General features: G+C 49.3%; 1 protein-coding gene across 2 annotated transcripts in view; it reads right to left on the bottom strand.

Moving 5' to 3' along the window:
• Positions 1-5,532: 5,532 nt before the first annotated feature.
• LOC149435321 (gastrula zinc finger protein XlCGF66.1-like) overlaps positions 5,533-16,716 on the bottom strand; it is a 47,657-nt gene continuing 36,473 nt past the window's right edge. The window contains exons 1-5 of one of the 2 annotated variants that reach the window (XM_089662788.1): positions 15,734-15,982; positions 14,414-14,533; positions 12,805-12,996; positions 12,531-12,642; positions 5,533-6,484 (exon numbers count right to left, since the gene is read on the bottom strand). In XM_089662788.1, coding sequence (XP_089518914.1) covers positions 5,673-6,484; positions 12,531-12,642; positions 12,805-12,996; positions 14,414-14,491 — 1,194 coding nt within the window. In that variant the 5' untranslated portion in view covers positions 14,492-14,533; positions 15,734-15,982 and the 3' untranslated portion in view covers positions 5,533-5,672. Of the gene's footprint in view, positions 6,485-12,530; positions 12,643-12,804; positions 12,997-14,413; positions 14,534-15,733; positions 15,983-16,716 lie in introns of those variants that run through there. The other variant, XM_089662789.1, reaches the window with a different exon arrangement.

The following is a 16,716-nucleotide window of genomic DNA, read 5'->3' on the forward strand; positions in this document are numbered from 1 at the left end:
TGAGAGAGGCCTAGTCATTACTGCTCACCTCCTCTATCACAGGAGTGAGATCTCAGCCGCTGAACTTCATCAGGGGAGAGAAGGAGGGGACATGTGAGGGGGTCACTGAGAGAGGCCTAGTCATTACTGCTCACCTCCTCTATCACAGGAGTGAGATCTCAGCCGCTGAACTTCATCAGGGGAGAGAAGGAGGGGACATGTGAGGGGGTCACTGAGTGAGGCCTAGTCATTACTGCTCACTTCCTCTATCACAGGAGTGAGATCTCAGCCGCTGAACTTCATCAGGGGAGAGAAGGAGGGGACATGTGAGGGGGTCATTGGGTGAGGCCTAGTCATTACTGCTCACCTCCTCTATCACAGGAGTGAGATCTCAGCCGCTGAACTTCATCAGGGGAGAGAAGGAGCATGTGAGGGGGTCTGAATTAGAGAAAGAGCTCGCTCCTGTGATGGTGGGGGGTGAGCAGTAAGGACTAGGTCTCGCTTAGTGATCTCCTGGGAGTATTCCAGTCAGGCTTCATGAGCTATGTAAATGGCCGACACCTATAGCGAGGGTATTATTTATTTATTACAGGTACTTATATAGCACCATCTAATATACACATATATATTGTACATTCCCATCAGTCCCCGCCCCCCGAGGAGCGTACAATCTAAGGTCCCTAACACACATCCATACATACACATACTAGGGACAATTTAGACAGGAGCCAATTAACCTACCAGCATGTCTTTGGAGTGTAGGAGGAAACTGGAGTACTCGGAGGAAACCCACGCAGGCACAGGGAGAACATGCAAACTCCAGGCAGATGGTGCCGTGGTTGGGATTCGCACCAACAACCCCAGTGCTGACAGGCAGAAGAACTAACCACTTAGCCACTGTGCTGCCCAACTATTCAACTTTTGTCAAAGTCACATCGTTTGTTTTGTCTCCACAGACGCCCCTCACCTGCACAGGCAGCTCTTTGGTGAAGGTGAACTATGTATGTTATGTGTAATAAAATACTCCAACACACCTACTGATACAGTCACATCCTTTAATTGGATGGCATTAGATCTGCAACACCATGGCCTACAAAATGCTGATGCACCTGGCAACTGCAGCTCCTGTTTAACTATAAAATAAAAAGGAGAGATCCCTGCAGGGGTAACGAGCAGACAAGGAGGCATAGGAGACACCCAACACCTATGTTATGCTGCAGCCAATCATAGCAGGTTCCATTTATGTGAACAAAAAGGCTTGTACGGAGGGGACGCGTATGGAGTGGCACTGGACTTAGTAGCGGGGGGCTGCATTGGAAACGTACCCAACAGAGGAGGAGAGAGTCCCAACATCACTGCTAAGGAGGACCCCATCCTTTGGAGGAGTATTAAGCTGCAGCATAAGGCTCATTGGTCCTGAGGGGCCTGGGCAGGCAGGTGAGGGGGCACCCCAGGCACTGAGGATTGTCACGCAATTTTGAGCACCTGCATGGAGAGTGTTTTTTCTATTCATAAGGACACTTTTCTGTTCATGTTATAATTTGCATGTTCTATATCCCCCCATAAGGGATTCATGCACAAGTTCAGCACTTACTGATCCCTCCATTGAGGGTCGTTTTCAACCTATGAGATTTGAGCCTCTTGTGGCATACCTGTTATTTTAGCCATTGATGTGTTATTGTACTATTTAGCGCTGCACTACGTTTATATTGCATTGTTTTGGGGCCGAGGTACTCCAATATAGTGCTGGCTGCATAGTGTTTACAGTTGCAAGAAAAAGTATGTGAACCCCTTGGGATTAGGTGGAGTTTTGCATGAATTGGGCATAAAATGTGCTCTGAACGTCATCTAAGTCACAACAATAGAAGAACACGGTCTGCTGAACATAATACTACACAAACATTAGATGTTGCCATGGTTTCATTGCACATAACATGTAAACATTCACAGTGCAGGGAGGAAAAAGTATGTGAGGCCCTAGCTTAATGACTTCTCCCAGAGCTAATTGGAGCCAGGAGTGAGCCAACCTTGACTCCAATCAGTGTGATGATATTGGATGTGTTGCTGACAGCTGTTTTGGGTTTACTGGTTTCAAGAAGCACTGTCTGATGTGAACCATGCCTCGCAGAAAAGAGCTCTCAGAAGACCTACCATCAAGAATTGTTGACTTGCATGAAGCTGGAAAGGGTTACAAAAGTATCTCCTTGAGCCTTGATGTTCATGTGTCCACGGTAAGACAGACTGTCTACAAATGGGGAAAGTTTAGCACTGTTGCTACTCTCCCTAGGCGTGGTCGTCCTGTAAAAATGACTGCAAGAGCACAGCGCAGAATGCTGCATGAGGTAAAGAAGAATCTCAGAGTGTCAGCTAAAGACCTACAGAAATCTCTGGCACATGCTAACATTTTTGTTGACACGTCTACAATAACGAACACATTAAACAAGAATGGAGTACACGGGAGGACACCACGGAGGAAGCCATTGCTGTCCACAAAGAATATTGCAGCACGTTTGAAGTTTGCAAAAGAGCACCTGGATGTTCCACAGCACTACTGGCAAAATATACTGTGGACAGATGACACCAAGATTGAGTTGTTTGGGAAGAACACACAACACTATGTGTGGAGAAAAAAAAGGCACAGCACACCAACATCAAAACCTCATCCCCACTGTGAAACATGACGGAGGGAGCATCATGGTTTGGGGCTGCTTTGCTGCCTGAGGGCCTGGACGGATTGTTGTCATTGATGGGAAAATGAATTCCAGAGTTTATCAAGACATTTTGCAGGAAAACGTACGACCATCTGTCCGCCAACTGAAGCTCCGCAGAGGATGGGTGATGCAACAGGACAATGACCCAAAGCATACAAGTAATTCAACAAAACAATGGCTGCAACAGCACAGAATATGCCTTCTGGAGTGGCCCAGTCAGAGTCCTGACCTCAACCCCATTGAAATGCTGTGGCATGACCTTAAGAGAGCGATTCACACCAGACATCCCAAGAATATTGCTACACTGAAACAGTTTTGTGAAGAGGAGTGGTCCAAAATGACTCCAGATCATTGTGCAGGTCTGATCTGCAACTACAGGAAACGTTTGGTTGAGGTTATTGCTGCCAAAAGGAGGGTCAACCAGTTATTAAGTCCAAAGGTTCACATACTTTTTCCTCCCTGCACTGTGAATGTTTACATGTTATGTGCAATTAAACCATGGCAACATCTAATGTTTGTGTAGTATTATGTTCAGCAGACTGTGTTCTTCTATTGTTGTGACTTAGATGACGTTCAGAGCACATTTTATGCCCAATTCATGCAAAACTCCACGTAATCCCAAGGGGGTCACATACTTTTTCTTGAAACTGTATGTGTAATAGCGCAGGAGTACTTTCTATAGCTCCTGTTTAACCCCTTCATGCCGACCGTATGCAAATATGCGGCCTCTCGGTGTCTGGGCCTTGAAGCCGAGCGGCCACATATTTGCGCACCCAGCACATATGTCGGTATCTCACGGAAAGGTTCCAATCTCCCCTTGCGATTGCGAACTTTGCTGATCAAGTGATAGTGAATCACGGCGGTCACATGACCCTAAAATACCACCCCGCCTCCCGGCATCTGAAACCCCTTAAAGGGCCGGGTGGCGCCGGTGTGAAGAGGTTAATATTGAAACTACCAAGGATACGGAGTCAGACTGAACCCTGCAAGAGAACTGGACTCCAAAGATCAGGGAAGCTTTGGTTAAAATCATTCTAACTCTTCATTTTTAAAAAATAACAAACATGTCGTACTTACAGGGGTTTTACACAGAGCAGCCCTGATCCTCCTCTTCAGAGGTCCCCTGCTGGAGCTCCTGGCTTCTCTTCAAACAAGTGCCTCCATAGTGAGCTGCTAAATATGGGGGCACTCATGCGGACTGGATCCTGAGCCACATTCAGGGGCGTCCCAAGGCAGGTGCGGAGGGTGCATGCCGCACCGGGTGACACCTACCGCACGGGGTGACACGAGACCCGCTCCACGAAAAGGTAAGTTGTAAAGCAAGCTGACGATCCCCGCAAGATGATCCTGCAAGCAAGCCGAAGATGACCCACAGGACAGCTTTCTTTACAACTTACCTTTTCGTGGAGCGGGTCCGGTGTCACCCCGTATAGGTTGCATGCCGATGATCCCCGTAGGATGGATGGGATCTGTGGATTGGGGAGCATAATGGATCGGATTCCGATCCATTATGCTCAATCTGCAGATCCGAATCATCCTGCGGGGATCATCGGCATGCAACCTATACGGGGTGACACCGGACCCGCTCCACGAAAAGGTAAGTTGTAAAGAAAGCCGACGATCCCCGCAGGATGGATGGGATCTGTGGATTGGGGAGCATAATGGATCGGATTCTGATCCATTATGCTCCCCAATCCGCAGATCCGAACCATTCTGCGGGGGATCGTTGGCATGCAACCAATACGGGGTGACACCGGACCCGCTCCATGAAAAAAGGTAAGTTGTAAAGCAAGCCGGCGATCCCCGCAGGATGGATGGGATCTGTGGATTGAGCATAATGGATCGGAGTCCACTCCATTATGCTCCCCAATCCACAGATCCGATCCATCTTGTGGGGATCGTCGGCTTGCTTTACAACTTACCTATTTGAGAAGCGGGTCCGGTGTCCCCCCGTATAGGTTGCATGCCAACGATCCCCCGCAAAATGGATGGGATGTGCGGATTGAGCATAATGGATCAGAATCCGATCCATTATGCTCCCCAATCCACAGATCCGATCCATCCTGCGGGGATCGCCGGCTTGCTTTACAACTTACCTTTTTTCGTGGAGCGGGTCCGGTGTCACCCCGTATAGGTTGCATGCCGACGATCCCCGTAGGATGGATGGGATCTGTGGATTGGGGAGCATAATGGATCGGATTCTGATCCATTATGCTCAATCCGCAGATCCGAACCATTTTGCGGGGGATCATAGGTATGCAACCTAAACGGGGTGACACCGGACCCGCTCCACGAAAGAAAGCCGGCGATCCCGGCAGGATGGATCGGATCTGCGGATTGGGGAGGATAATGGATCGGAGTCCAATCCATTATGCTCAATCCGCAAATCTGATCCATTCTGCGGGGATCGTCGGAGGGGGTGTCACCAAGTGTTACCGCACCGGGTGACACCAAGCCTAGGGAAGCCCCTGGCCACATTGACTGCATCCATAGACACAGACAGTGTGGCTCAGCCCTGCCTCCTACTCCCTCATCACAGGATTTGATTGACAGCAACAGGAGTCAATGGCTCCCACTGCTGCCTCTTTATCCAGTGAAGAGAGAGAGCAGAGAGAACCACTGCACACCTCCAAGTCTGGTGCGTGACACCATATCTGTGCAGACACATAACGAACTGCCACATCCCAACACAGAACCCTCCAGATGTAACAGAAGATACGTCTTGATTTGAACACCTCCTCTCCATGTGTGAACACAGCAAAGTCTGGGGGGAGATCTCTGATGTCAGACAATGGCCGCTCTGTCAGTTACACGCACATTCAATTGGTTGGTCCCCCTGATAAAGTTTTTCATGTGTGAGAAAATAAAATGATGGGAAATACACTTCCCACACTGGGTGCATTGATATGGCTTCTGTCTGTGAATTCCCTCGTGTGTGATGAGGATCGATCTCTGGGAAAACGACTTGCCACATCCAGAACATCAATCTGGCTTCTCCCCGATGTGAACTCGTTCGTGTCTGGTAAGAATAGACTTCTGGGAAAAACATTTCCCGCACAGGGAGCAGGAATACGGCTTCAGCCCCGTGTGAACCCTCTCGTGTCTGTTAAGATCCGATTGCTGGAAGAAACGTTTCCCGCACTCTGCACAGGGAAACGGCCTCTCCCCGGTGTGGACTCGGTCGTGCTTTTGTAGATGCAGTCTCTGGGAAAAGCATTTGCCGCATACGGAACAGGAATAGGACTTGTCCCCCGTGTGCAGGATTTCGTGGCGGCTAAGAGTAGATTTGCGGTTAAACCGTTTCTGGCACTGGGAACACGAGTATGGCTTCTCTCCCGTGTGAATCATTTCATGGATGACGAGAGCCGATTTGTATAAAAAACATTTCCCGCACTCCCAGCAGGAAAACGGCCCCTTCCCCGTGTGAGCGCTCTCGTGTCTGAGAAGGAGTGATTTGTACGGGAAACATTTCCCGCACTCAGGGCAGGAATACAGCTTCTCCTCCGGTTCACTTTCCTGAAATAAAACAAATTCAGTTCTCTCTGTAAGACACTCACTGTGCTCAGAACTTGGGAGCATCTCTCCTCCTGGACTAACGTTTTGATTGGTGGCAGTGAGGGTGTCGGGATAAAATATCTCATGGGTGGAAGGAAGAGACAGATCATCACAGTGAAGTTCCGGAGAGAGATTTGAGCTGATGGATGTTTTTCCCACACAATCCGATGTGATATCATCATCCACGTCATGAAAGGGGATCGTAATTTCCATAATGTCACCGTCGTCGTGTCGTCCATCTGCAGGACACAAGAAATGGACAGAAAATGTATTTATATATATGTGTATGTAAAGGATTTAAGTCATCTCTTTAGAACAACCATTCTAAACTAGGGTCCTTCCAGAGGTCACCAGAGCTGTGCCTGATTGACCTCCAATTTCATGGTGGCTGTACAGTTCCCGAGTCAACACCACTTGGCAGAGACATCAGTATGACACCAATGATCTTTAGCCATCTGCATGTGGGAGGTTATTCCTACTGACCCCCAATGTAAGGGACATTCTTCCCACTGACCACCAATGTAAGGGACATTCTTCCCACTGACCACCAATGTAAGGGACATTCTTCCCACTGACCCCCAATGTAAGGGACATTCTCCCCACTGACCACCAATGTAAGGGACATTCTCCCCACTGACCTCCAATGTAAGGGACATTCTTCCCACTGATCACCAATGTAAGGGACATTCTTCCCACTGACCACCAATGTAAGGGACATTCTTCCCACTGACCCCCAATGTAAGGGACATTCTTCCTACTGACCCCCAATGTAAGGGACATTCTTCCTACTGACCCCCAATGTAAGGGACATTCTTCCCACTGACCCCCAATGTAAGGGATATTCTTCCCACTGACCCCCAATGTAAGGGACATTCTTCCCACTGACCACCAATGTAAGGGACATTCTTCCCACTGACCCCCAATGTAAGGGACATTCTTCCCACTGACCCCCAATGTAAGGGACATTCTTCCCACTGACCCCCAATGTAAGGGACATTCTTCCCACTGACCTCCAATGTAAGGGACATTCTTCCCACTGACCCCCAATGTAAGGGACATTCTTCCCACTGACCCCCAATGTAAGGGACATTCTTCCCACTGACCCCCAATGTAAGGGACATTCTTCCCACTGACCTCCAATGTAAGGGACATTCTTCCCACTGACCACCAATGTAAGGGACATTCTTCCCACTGACCCCCAATGTAAAGGACATTCTCCCCACTGACCACCAATGTAAGGGGCATTCTTCCCACTGACCACCAATGTAAGGGACATTCTTCCCACTGATCACCAATGTAAAGGACATTCTTCCCACTGACCCCCAATGTAAGGGACATTCTTCCCACTGACCACCAATGTAAGGGACATTCTTCCCACTGACCACCAATTTAAGGGACATTCTTCCCACTGACCACCAATGTAAGGGACATTCTTCCCACTGACCACCAATGTAAGGGACATTCTTCCCACTGACCCTCAATGTAAGGGACATTCTTCCCACTGACCCCCAATGTAAGGGACATTCTTCCCACTGACCACCAATGTAAGGGACATTCTTCCCACTGATCACCAATGTAAGGGACATTCTTCCCACTGACCCCCAATGTAAGGAACATTCTTCCCACTGACCCCCAATGTAAGGGACATTCTTCCCACTGACCCCCAATGTAAGGGACATTCTTCCCACTGACCCCCAATGTAAGGGACATTCTTCCCACTGATCACCAATGTAAGGGACATTCTTCCCACTGACCCCCAATGTAAGGGACATTCTTCCCACTGACCACCAATGTAAGGGACATTTTTCCCACTGATCACCAATGTAAGGGACATTCTTCCCACCGACCCCAAAGTAAGGGACATTCTTCCCACTGACCCCCAATGTAAGGGACATTCTTCCCACTGACCCCCAATGTAAGGGACATTCTTCCCACTGACCCCCAATGTAAGGGACATTCTTCCCACTGACCCCCAATGTAAGGGACATTCTTCCCACTGACCCCCAATGTAAGGGACATTCTTCCCACTGACCCCCAATGTAAGGGACATTCTTCCCACTGACCACCAATGTAAGGGACATTCTTCCCACTGACCCCCAATGTAAGGGACATTCTTCCCACTGATCACCAATGTAAGGGACATTCTTCCCACTGACCCCCAATGTAAGGGACATTCTTCCTACTGACCCCAAAGTAAGGGACATTCTTCCCACTGACCTCCAATGTAAGGGACATTCTTCCCACTGATCACCAATGTAAGGGACATTCTTCCCACTGACCCCCAATGTAAGGGACATTCTTCCCACTGATCACCAATGTAAGGGACATTCTTCCCACTGACCCCCAATGTAAGGGACATTCTTCCCACTGACCCCCAATGTTAGGGACATTCTTCCCACTGACCACCAATGTAAGGGACATTCTTCCCACTGACCCCCAATGTAAGGGACATTCTTCCCACTGACCCCCAATATAAGGGACATTCTTCCCACTGACCACCAATGTAAGGGACATTCTTCCCACTGATCACCAATGTAAGGGGCATTCTTCCCACTGACCACCAATGTAAGGGACATTCTTCCCACTGACCCCCAATGTAAGGGACATTCTTCCCACTGATCACCAATGTAAGGGGCATTCTTCCCACTGACCCCCAATGTAAGGGACATTCTTCCCACTGACCCCCAATGTAAGGGACATTCTTCCCACTGACCCCCAATGTAAGGGACATTCTTCCCACTGATCACCAATGTAAGGGACATTCTTCCCACTGACCCCCAATGTAAGGGACATTCTTCCCACTGACCACCAATGTAAGGGGCATTCTTCCCACTGACCCACAATGTAAGGGACATTCTTCCCACTGACCCCCAATGTAAGGGACATTCTTCCCACTGACCACCAATGTAAGGGGCATTCTTCCCACTGACCCACAATGTAAGGGACATTCTTCCCACTGACCCCCAATGTAAGGGACATTCTTTCCACTGACCACCAATGTAATGAGCATTATTTCTATTGGCCACTAATATAAAAGGCAATATACCCATTGACCCCCCGATGAACTGGTTTAAGGGTTCCCCAAGACTTGAAAATTATTTTGGGGTTTCTTTGGGATAAAAATTATGAGAAAGACTTCTCTAGAATATCTCTAAATTTGTATGAAATCTTATGTCTAAAAGATTACATGGATATCACAAAGGCTGCTCTTCATTGATCCATCCATCCATCCATCTATTATCTATCCATCCATTGTGATAAGGCCTAGTTCACAACATACGCACTGAAAAACTGACGGAAAAAACGTGCAGATTTCACTTGCAGACATCAGTTTTCATGAATGTTTCATTTTTTCACACGTTGCAGATTCCTGAGCAGAATAAATCCGCAGGTGATACCAGTGTTGCAGTGTGAACAAGGCACATAGAGAACAATTGTTTTCTTTGTGCCTTTGCAGAAAAACTGACATCTCTGCACATGGTGTGAACGATGCCTAAGTGTTTGTACCTGGACAGTAGCGACATTGGGGGTCCAAACATTGTTCTTGCATACAGGCCCTTTGGTGACCATTTCCACCACTGATACAATTTACTGTGAATAGATGCCATGAAAGGCCTTGTATCCCCCATAGTCACATAATGTACAGTGACCCTAAGCATGGAAGGTGAGGTGGGCAGTCAGTCTAGATGGATGCGGGGGAGTTGTGCATATAGAGGGGGTTGTGGTTGGGGTCTGTCGGGCTACAGACGTTCATGTGGAGGGTCCATGGTGTATTTGGATAGTTCATGTGGAGGGTCCATGGTTTAGTTGGATAGTTCATGTGGAGGGTCCATGGTGTAGTTGGATAGTTCATGTGGAGGGTCCATGGTTTAGTTGGATAGTTCATGTGAAGGGTCCATGGTTTAGTTGGATAGTTCATGTGGAGGGTCTATGGTGTAGTTGGATAGTTCATGTGGAGGGTCCATGGTTTAGTTGGATAGTTCATGTGGAGGGTCCATGGTTTAGTTGGATAGTTCATGTGGAGGGTCCATGGTTTAGTTGGATAGTTCATGTGGAGGGTCCATGGTGTAGTTGGATAGTTCATGTGGAGGGTCCATGGTGTAGTTGGATAGTTCATGTGGAGGGTCCATGGTGTAGTTGGATAGTTCATGTGGAGGGTCAATGGTTCGGGAGAAGATAAGTTACCCAGGAGGGTGGTCAATGGCTCAGGTGGAAGGTCAGTGGCTCAGGTGGAAGGTCAGTGGCTCAGGTGGAAGGTCAGTGGCTCAGGTGGAAGGTCAGTGGCTCAGGTGGAAGGTCAATGGCTCAGGTGGAAGGTCAATGGCTCAGGTGGAAGGTCAATGGCTCAGGTGGAAGGTCAATGGCTCAGGTGGAAGGTCAATGGCTCAGGTGGAAGGTCAATGGTTCATGGTTAGGGACCAAAACATTGTTCTTGCATTTAAGCCTTTCAATGACGGTTTACACTACTGATACAACATATTGTGTATATACGGCGTGTCATAAAAGTCCTTGTATGACCCCCAGCCACATTAGTACAGTCACTATAAGACTGGAAAGCAATGTGGGCAGTTTGAAAGGCTGTTGGGGAGTTGTGCATATAGAGGGGGTTGGGGTTGGTGACTGTCACACTTCAGGAGTTCATGTGGAGGGTTCATGGTTTAGGTGGATAGTTCAGGTGGATGCTGATTGGTTCACGTGGATGATCAGTGGCTTAGACAGAAGGATAACGGTTCAGGTGGATGGTTCGTGATTAGAGACCAAAACGCTGTTTTTGCACAGGGGCATTTTGGTGACTGTTTAAACCACTGAAACAATATATTGTGTATAGATGTCATAAAGGTCCTTGTATTCCTCTAGTCACATAATGTACAGTGACTATAAGCATGGCAGGTGACGTGGGCAGTGAGTCTGGATGGATACAGGGGAGTTGTGCATATAGAGGGGGTTGTGGTTGGTGTCTGTCAATCTACAGGAGTTTAGGTGGATGGTCAATGGTTCAGGTGGAGGGTCAGTGGTTCATGTGGGTGGTCAATGGTTCAAGTGGAGGGTCAGTGATTCAGGTGGATGGTTCATGGTTAGGGACCCAAAAATTGTTTTTGCACATGGGCCTTTTGGAGACTGCTTACACTACGGAGACAGTATATTGTGTATAGCTGTCATAACAGTCCTTGTACCCCCCCATAGCCACATAGCATACAGTGACTATAAGCCTGGCAGGTGATGTGAGCAGTCAGTCTGGATGGATGCAGGAGAGTTTTGCATATAGAGGGGGTTGTGGTTGGTGACTGTCAGACTACAGGAGTTCGGGGGGATGATCAATGGTTCAGCTGGAGGGTCTATTGTTCAGATGGATTGTCAATGATTCATGTGGATGGTCAATGGATCAGGAGGGTAGTCAATGGTCCAGGAGGGTGGTCAATGGTCCAGGAGGGTGGTCAATGGTCCAGGAGGGTGGTCAATGGTCCAGGAGGGTGGTCAATGGTCCAGGAGGGTGGTCAATGGTCCAGGAGGGTGGTCAATGGTTCAGGAGGGTGGTCAATGGTTCAGGAGGGTGGTCAATGGTTCAGGAGGGTGGTCAATGGTTCAGGAGGGTGGTCAATGGTTCAGGAGGGTGGTCAATGGTTCAGGAGGGTGGTCAATGGTTCAGGAGGGTGGTCAATGGTTCAGGAGGGTGGTCAATGGTCCAGGAGGGTGGTCAATGGTCCAGGAGGGTGGTCAATGGTTCAGGAGGGTGGTCAATGGTCCAGGAGGGTAGTCAATGGTCCAGGAGGGTAGTCAATGGTCCAGGAGGGTAGTCAATGGTCCAGGAGGGTAGTCAATGGTCCAGGAGGGTAGTCAATGGTTCAGGAGGTGGGTTGATTGTTCATGATTAGGAACCCGAATATTTTTCTTGCATATAGGCCTTTCAATGATGGTTTACACTACTGATACAATATATTGTGTATATATGTCATAACAATCCTTGTACTCCCCCAGTCACATAATGTACAGTGACTGTAAGCATGGAAGTACAGTATATGGATGTGGTTAGCTTCTCGGGAGTGTACTCTCTGGTATGCAGACGCACGTCCTGTTCTGATATGAACCACATTCACTTTGAAGGCACTGGTGGTTGTACTCCAAAGCGACCAACACCCAGTCAAGACATTGGCTTCCCCAACATGGTGGCTGTAGCTCAAAACTGCAGACATTTGGGGAGAACTGTATTCATTCATGTCTGTCTGAAGTGTCCCGTGTGGGTGGAAAATACATGGAACTGCTTCTACAAACCTGACCTCCTCTTACCTGATGATATGAGAGGCTCCTGGTTCTCCATCATGATATTCTTGTGTCCTTCCATATACTCCCACTCCTCCATGGAGAAATAGACGGCGACGTCCTGACACCGGAGAGGAACCTGACACACACAATGATACAGTCACCATCCAGACATACCGCTTCTGATCCCGGATAATGTCCCAGAATTCCCGGCACCCCTCACCTCCCATAATTCCCGGCACCGCTCCCCTCCCATAGTCCCCGCCACCGCTCACCTCCCATAATTCCCGGCACCGCTCACCTCTCCTGTCAGAAGCTCAGTGATCTTGTTGATGACCTCCAGAATCTTCTTGTCGTTGTTCCTCTCTGGTATCAGGCAGTGGGGTGGAGGCTCCATGATGGTTCTCTGGTTCCTGCTCCACTCTTCTGAGACACAAGATTGGCTGCTGAATGTCACATGATCACCAGATGTCTTCTTCACCATTGTGTATTCCTGTGTGTTAGGAGAGACATACAAGTCACTATAATAACTATCACAGGACTTGAATCAGAGTTGCGGACATTTTGGTAAAATTTCACTATTGTTGTGAAATACATTGGAGTCAATCAATGGGGGAAGACAAAATGAAGGCGGTTCTGGTGCTTTTAAAGATGAAGATTACCGTATTTTTCGCACCATAAGACGCACTTTTTTCCCCCCCAAAAAGGGGGGAAAATGTCAGTGCGTCTTATGGAGCGAATATAAAGCGGCCGGTCCGGTATTTTTGCGGCCACCATGTCAGAATACCGGCCGGCCGCTCAGCTGTTGTCTCTTGCAGGGCCTTACCTGTTCCTCGCTCCAGCGCTGTACAGTCTTCCCGCACTGGCTTCTGTGACAGCCGGGTGCCCACTGCGCAGGTGCGAGAAGCGCTGCGCTTTGTGAATGATCCGTTGTCTTCTGGAACACATGAAAGGTCCCAGAAGGCGCCGGGCCATTCACAAAGCGAAGCGCTTCTCGCACCTGCGCAGTGGGCACCCGGCTGTCAAAGAAGCCGGCCCGGGAAGAAGAGGGAAGGCAACTCCGCGGAAGTGGGAGCGGGTACCTGTCAAATTCAGGTACCCGCCCCCCCTCCCTCCCCAAAGGTCAGCAGTCTCTGGTCATCTCCTGTACTATGTCCGCAGTCTCTGGTCATCCCCTGCACTGTGTCCGCAGTCTCTGGTCATCCCCTGCACTGTGTCCGCAGTCTCTGGTCATCCCCTGCACTGTGTCCGCAGTCTCTGGTCATCCCCTGCACTGTGTCCGCAGTCTCTGGTCATCCCCTGCACTGTGTCCGCAGTCTCTGGTCATCTCCTGTACTATGTCCGCAGTCTCTGGTCATCTCCTGTACTATGTCCGCAGTCTCTGGTCATCTCCTGCACTGTGTCCGCAGTCTCTGGTCCTCTCCTGTACCGTGTCCGCAGTCTCTGGTCCTCTCCTGTACCGTGTCCGCAGTCTCTGGTCATCTCCTGTACTGTGTCCGCAGTCTCTGGTCATCTCCTGTACTGTCCGCAGTCTCTGGTCATCTCCTGTACTATGTCTGCAGTCTCTGGTCATCTCCTGTACTGTGTCCGCAGTCTCTGGTCATCTCCTGTACAGTTTCTGCAGTCTCTGGTCATCCCCTGTACTGTGTCTGCAGTCCATTGGTTCAGAATATTTTTTTTTCTTGTTTTTCACCTCTAAAACCTAGGTGCGTCTTATGGAGCGAAAAATACGGTAACCTGATTATATTTTATCTTTCCTGATCCCCCCCCCCCCATCAACAGTGATGTCATCATTATACATAAGATGATATATTAGATCTCATATAAACTGATAAGAATTTATATCTAAAAGACACTTTTTCTGGTTAACATACAAATGACATGACTGAAGTTCCCAGAATCCTCCTCACCTCTCCCGTCATCAGGTAGATGAACTCCATAGTAAGGCTCAGTATCCTCTCCACCATCGTCTTCCTTCCCTCCTCCATTCTCCGAGGACAGATCCGTGGAATATTCCGGGAGAGTCTGTCCTAGAGAAGTAGATCAGAAGTCAGGAGAAGTTATATACATTATAACTGAAGTCTACTGCCGGGGACCCCAACCGTAGTCATTCCGGGGCCCGGGAACCTCCTCCAAATCCTTCCATGACCCAATAGAAATACAGGAATGTGAGATATGGATGAAACCATGGAGAAATCCGCTGAGTTCCTGGAATTTATAATCACCCAATGAGAGCACGGCTATAGAATATATATACTTTGTGTAATAGAGGGCCCCTGGGAGTGTATGGCCCCAGAGTCACTGCGCCCTACATCAGGGTTGCCAGAGTCCCCCCCCCCCATCAAGATCCCCAGAACCCCCCTCCCCCTTACATCAAGGTCCCCAAAGCTCCCCTCCCCCCTAAATCAGGGTCCCAAGAGTTCCCCCTCCATCAGGGTCCCCAGAGTCCCCTCTACCCCTACATCAGGGTCCCCAGAGTTCACCCTCCCCCTGCATTAGGGTCCCCAGAGCCCCCTCCCCCTTACATAAGGGTCACCAGAGTCCCCCCTTCTCTTACATAAAGGTCATCAGAGCCCCCCACCACCTACATCAAAGTCCCCAGAGTCCCCTCTCCCTTACATAAAGGTCACCAGAGCCCCCCTCCCCCTATATCAGAGTCCCCAGAGCAACCCTCCCCCTTACATTAGGGCCCCAGGAGCCCCCCTTCCCCTTACAGCAGGGTCCCAAGAGCCCCCCTACATCAGCATCCACAGAACTCCCCTCCCCCCTTACAACAGGGTCCCCAAAGCCCCTTCCCCCTACATCAGGGTCCCCAGATTCCCCCCTCCTACTACATTAGGGTCCCCAGAGCCTCCCTCTCCCTACATTAGGGTCACCAGAGCCCCCCTTCCCCTACATCAGGGTCCCCATAGCCCATTTCCCCTACATCAGGGTCCCCATAGCCCATTTCCCCTACATCAGGGTCCCCAGAGTTCCCCTCCCCTTATATCAGGGTCCCCAGAGTTCCCCTCCCCTTATATCAGGGTCCCCAGAGTTCCCCTCCCCTTATATCAGGGTCCCCATAGCCCATTTCCCCCTACATCAGGGTTCCCAGAGTCCCCCTCCTTACCCTACATCAGGGTCCCCAGAATTCCCACTATGCACATCAGGGTCCCCAGAGCCCCCCCATTATAAAGGTTCCCTGACACCCCCCCCCCTATTATTATAAGGGGGGATTAGGTTCCATTTACCTTTGAATGCCGGAGCCGGGAACGGGGGGTGGGGGAGGCAGTATAAGATTGGTCGCCAAATATGTTGCATCCCTAGCAACCATTAGTTATGGACAGCCATGCTGGGCGGAGCCTTTGTTGCAGAAACACCCGAAAATAACACCCGACAGAAATCCGGGTTTCCTTTACATTCAGCCTGGAGTCAGCCAGGCGGAGATCATATTGTACATTGTCCGGAGGGGGAGGGGCGGCCCGGCCTGGAGGGAGGAAACAAGTCCTGGGTTACCACAGCAACAGACGCTAGGAGCGAGCAAAGGGATGAGGCGGCCATTATGTTGTAGCTTTAGTAATGCTTTTTTACAGGAGCCATTTTCTTGAAGCCGCTCTGTATATTTAAAATGGTCATTTTCCTGTAGCCAGTCTGCGATTACATAAGGCGGCCATTTTTCTGTAGCCAGTATGTGATTACATTAGGCGGCCATTTTTCTGTAGCCAGTATGTGATTACATTAGGCGGCCATTTTTTTGTAGCCAGTATGTGATTACATTAGGCGGCCATTTTTCTGTAGCCAGTATGTGATTACATTAGGCGGCCATTTTTCAGTAGCCGCTCTATGTTTATAGTCAGGCGGCCATTTTCTTGTAGTCTCTCGGTGTTTCTGCTCTCTTCTATGAATGGCCCTTTGATATCCATGGTGTGACAGTGGTCCATGGACTGTGCAGAGTCCCCCCTCCTATACATCATTAGTACATACAGCCCCCTCCTGCCTGTTCATCCCCAGTGCAGACCCCACACACATGGGGGGGGGGGATTCATTACATAAATAATATGTCATTATCCATAGTAACCAATCAGCTTCTCTCATTCAATTTTTCATCGCAGATCAGAAAACAAAACTATAAAAGTGGATTGGCTCCCGGCTGAGATAAAGTTGGGAGAAATGTGGTCTCAGACACGTTTCATTACCGCCCCCCCATTGTCTGCACCGCGAAATATCACGTCCG

The sequence above is a fragment of the Staurois parvus genome, unplaced genomic scaffold (assembly GCF_062004578.1).
Source record: "Staurois parvus isolate SC_StPar_1 unplaced genomic scaffold, SC_StPar_1.0 ptg001542l, whole genome shotgun sequence".
NCBI lineage: Eukaryota > Metazoa > Chordata > Amphibia > Anura > Ranidae > Staurois > Staurois parvus.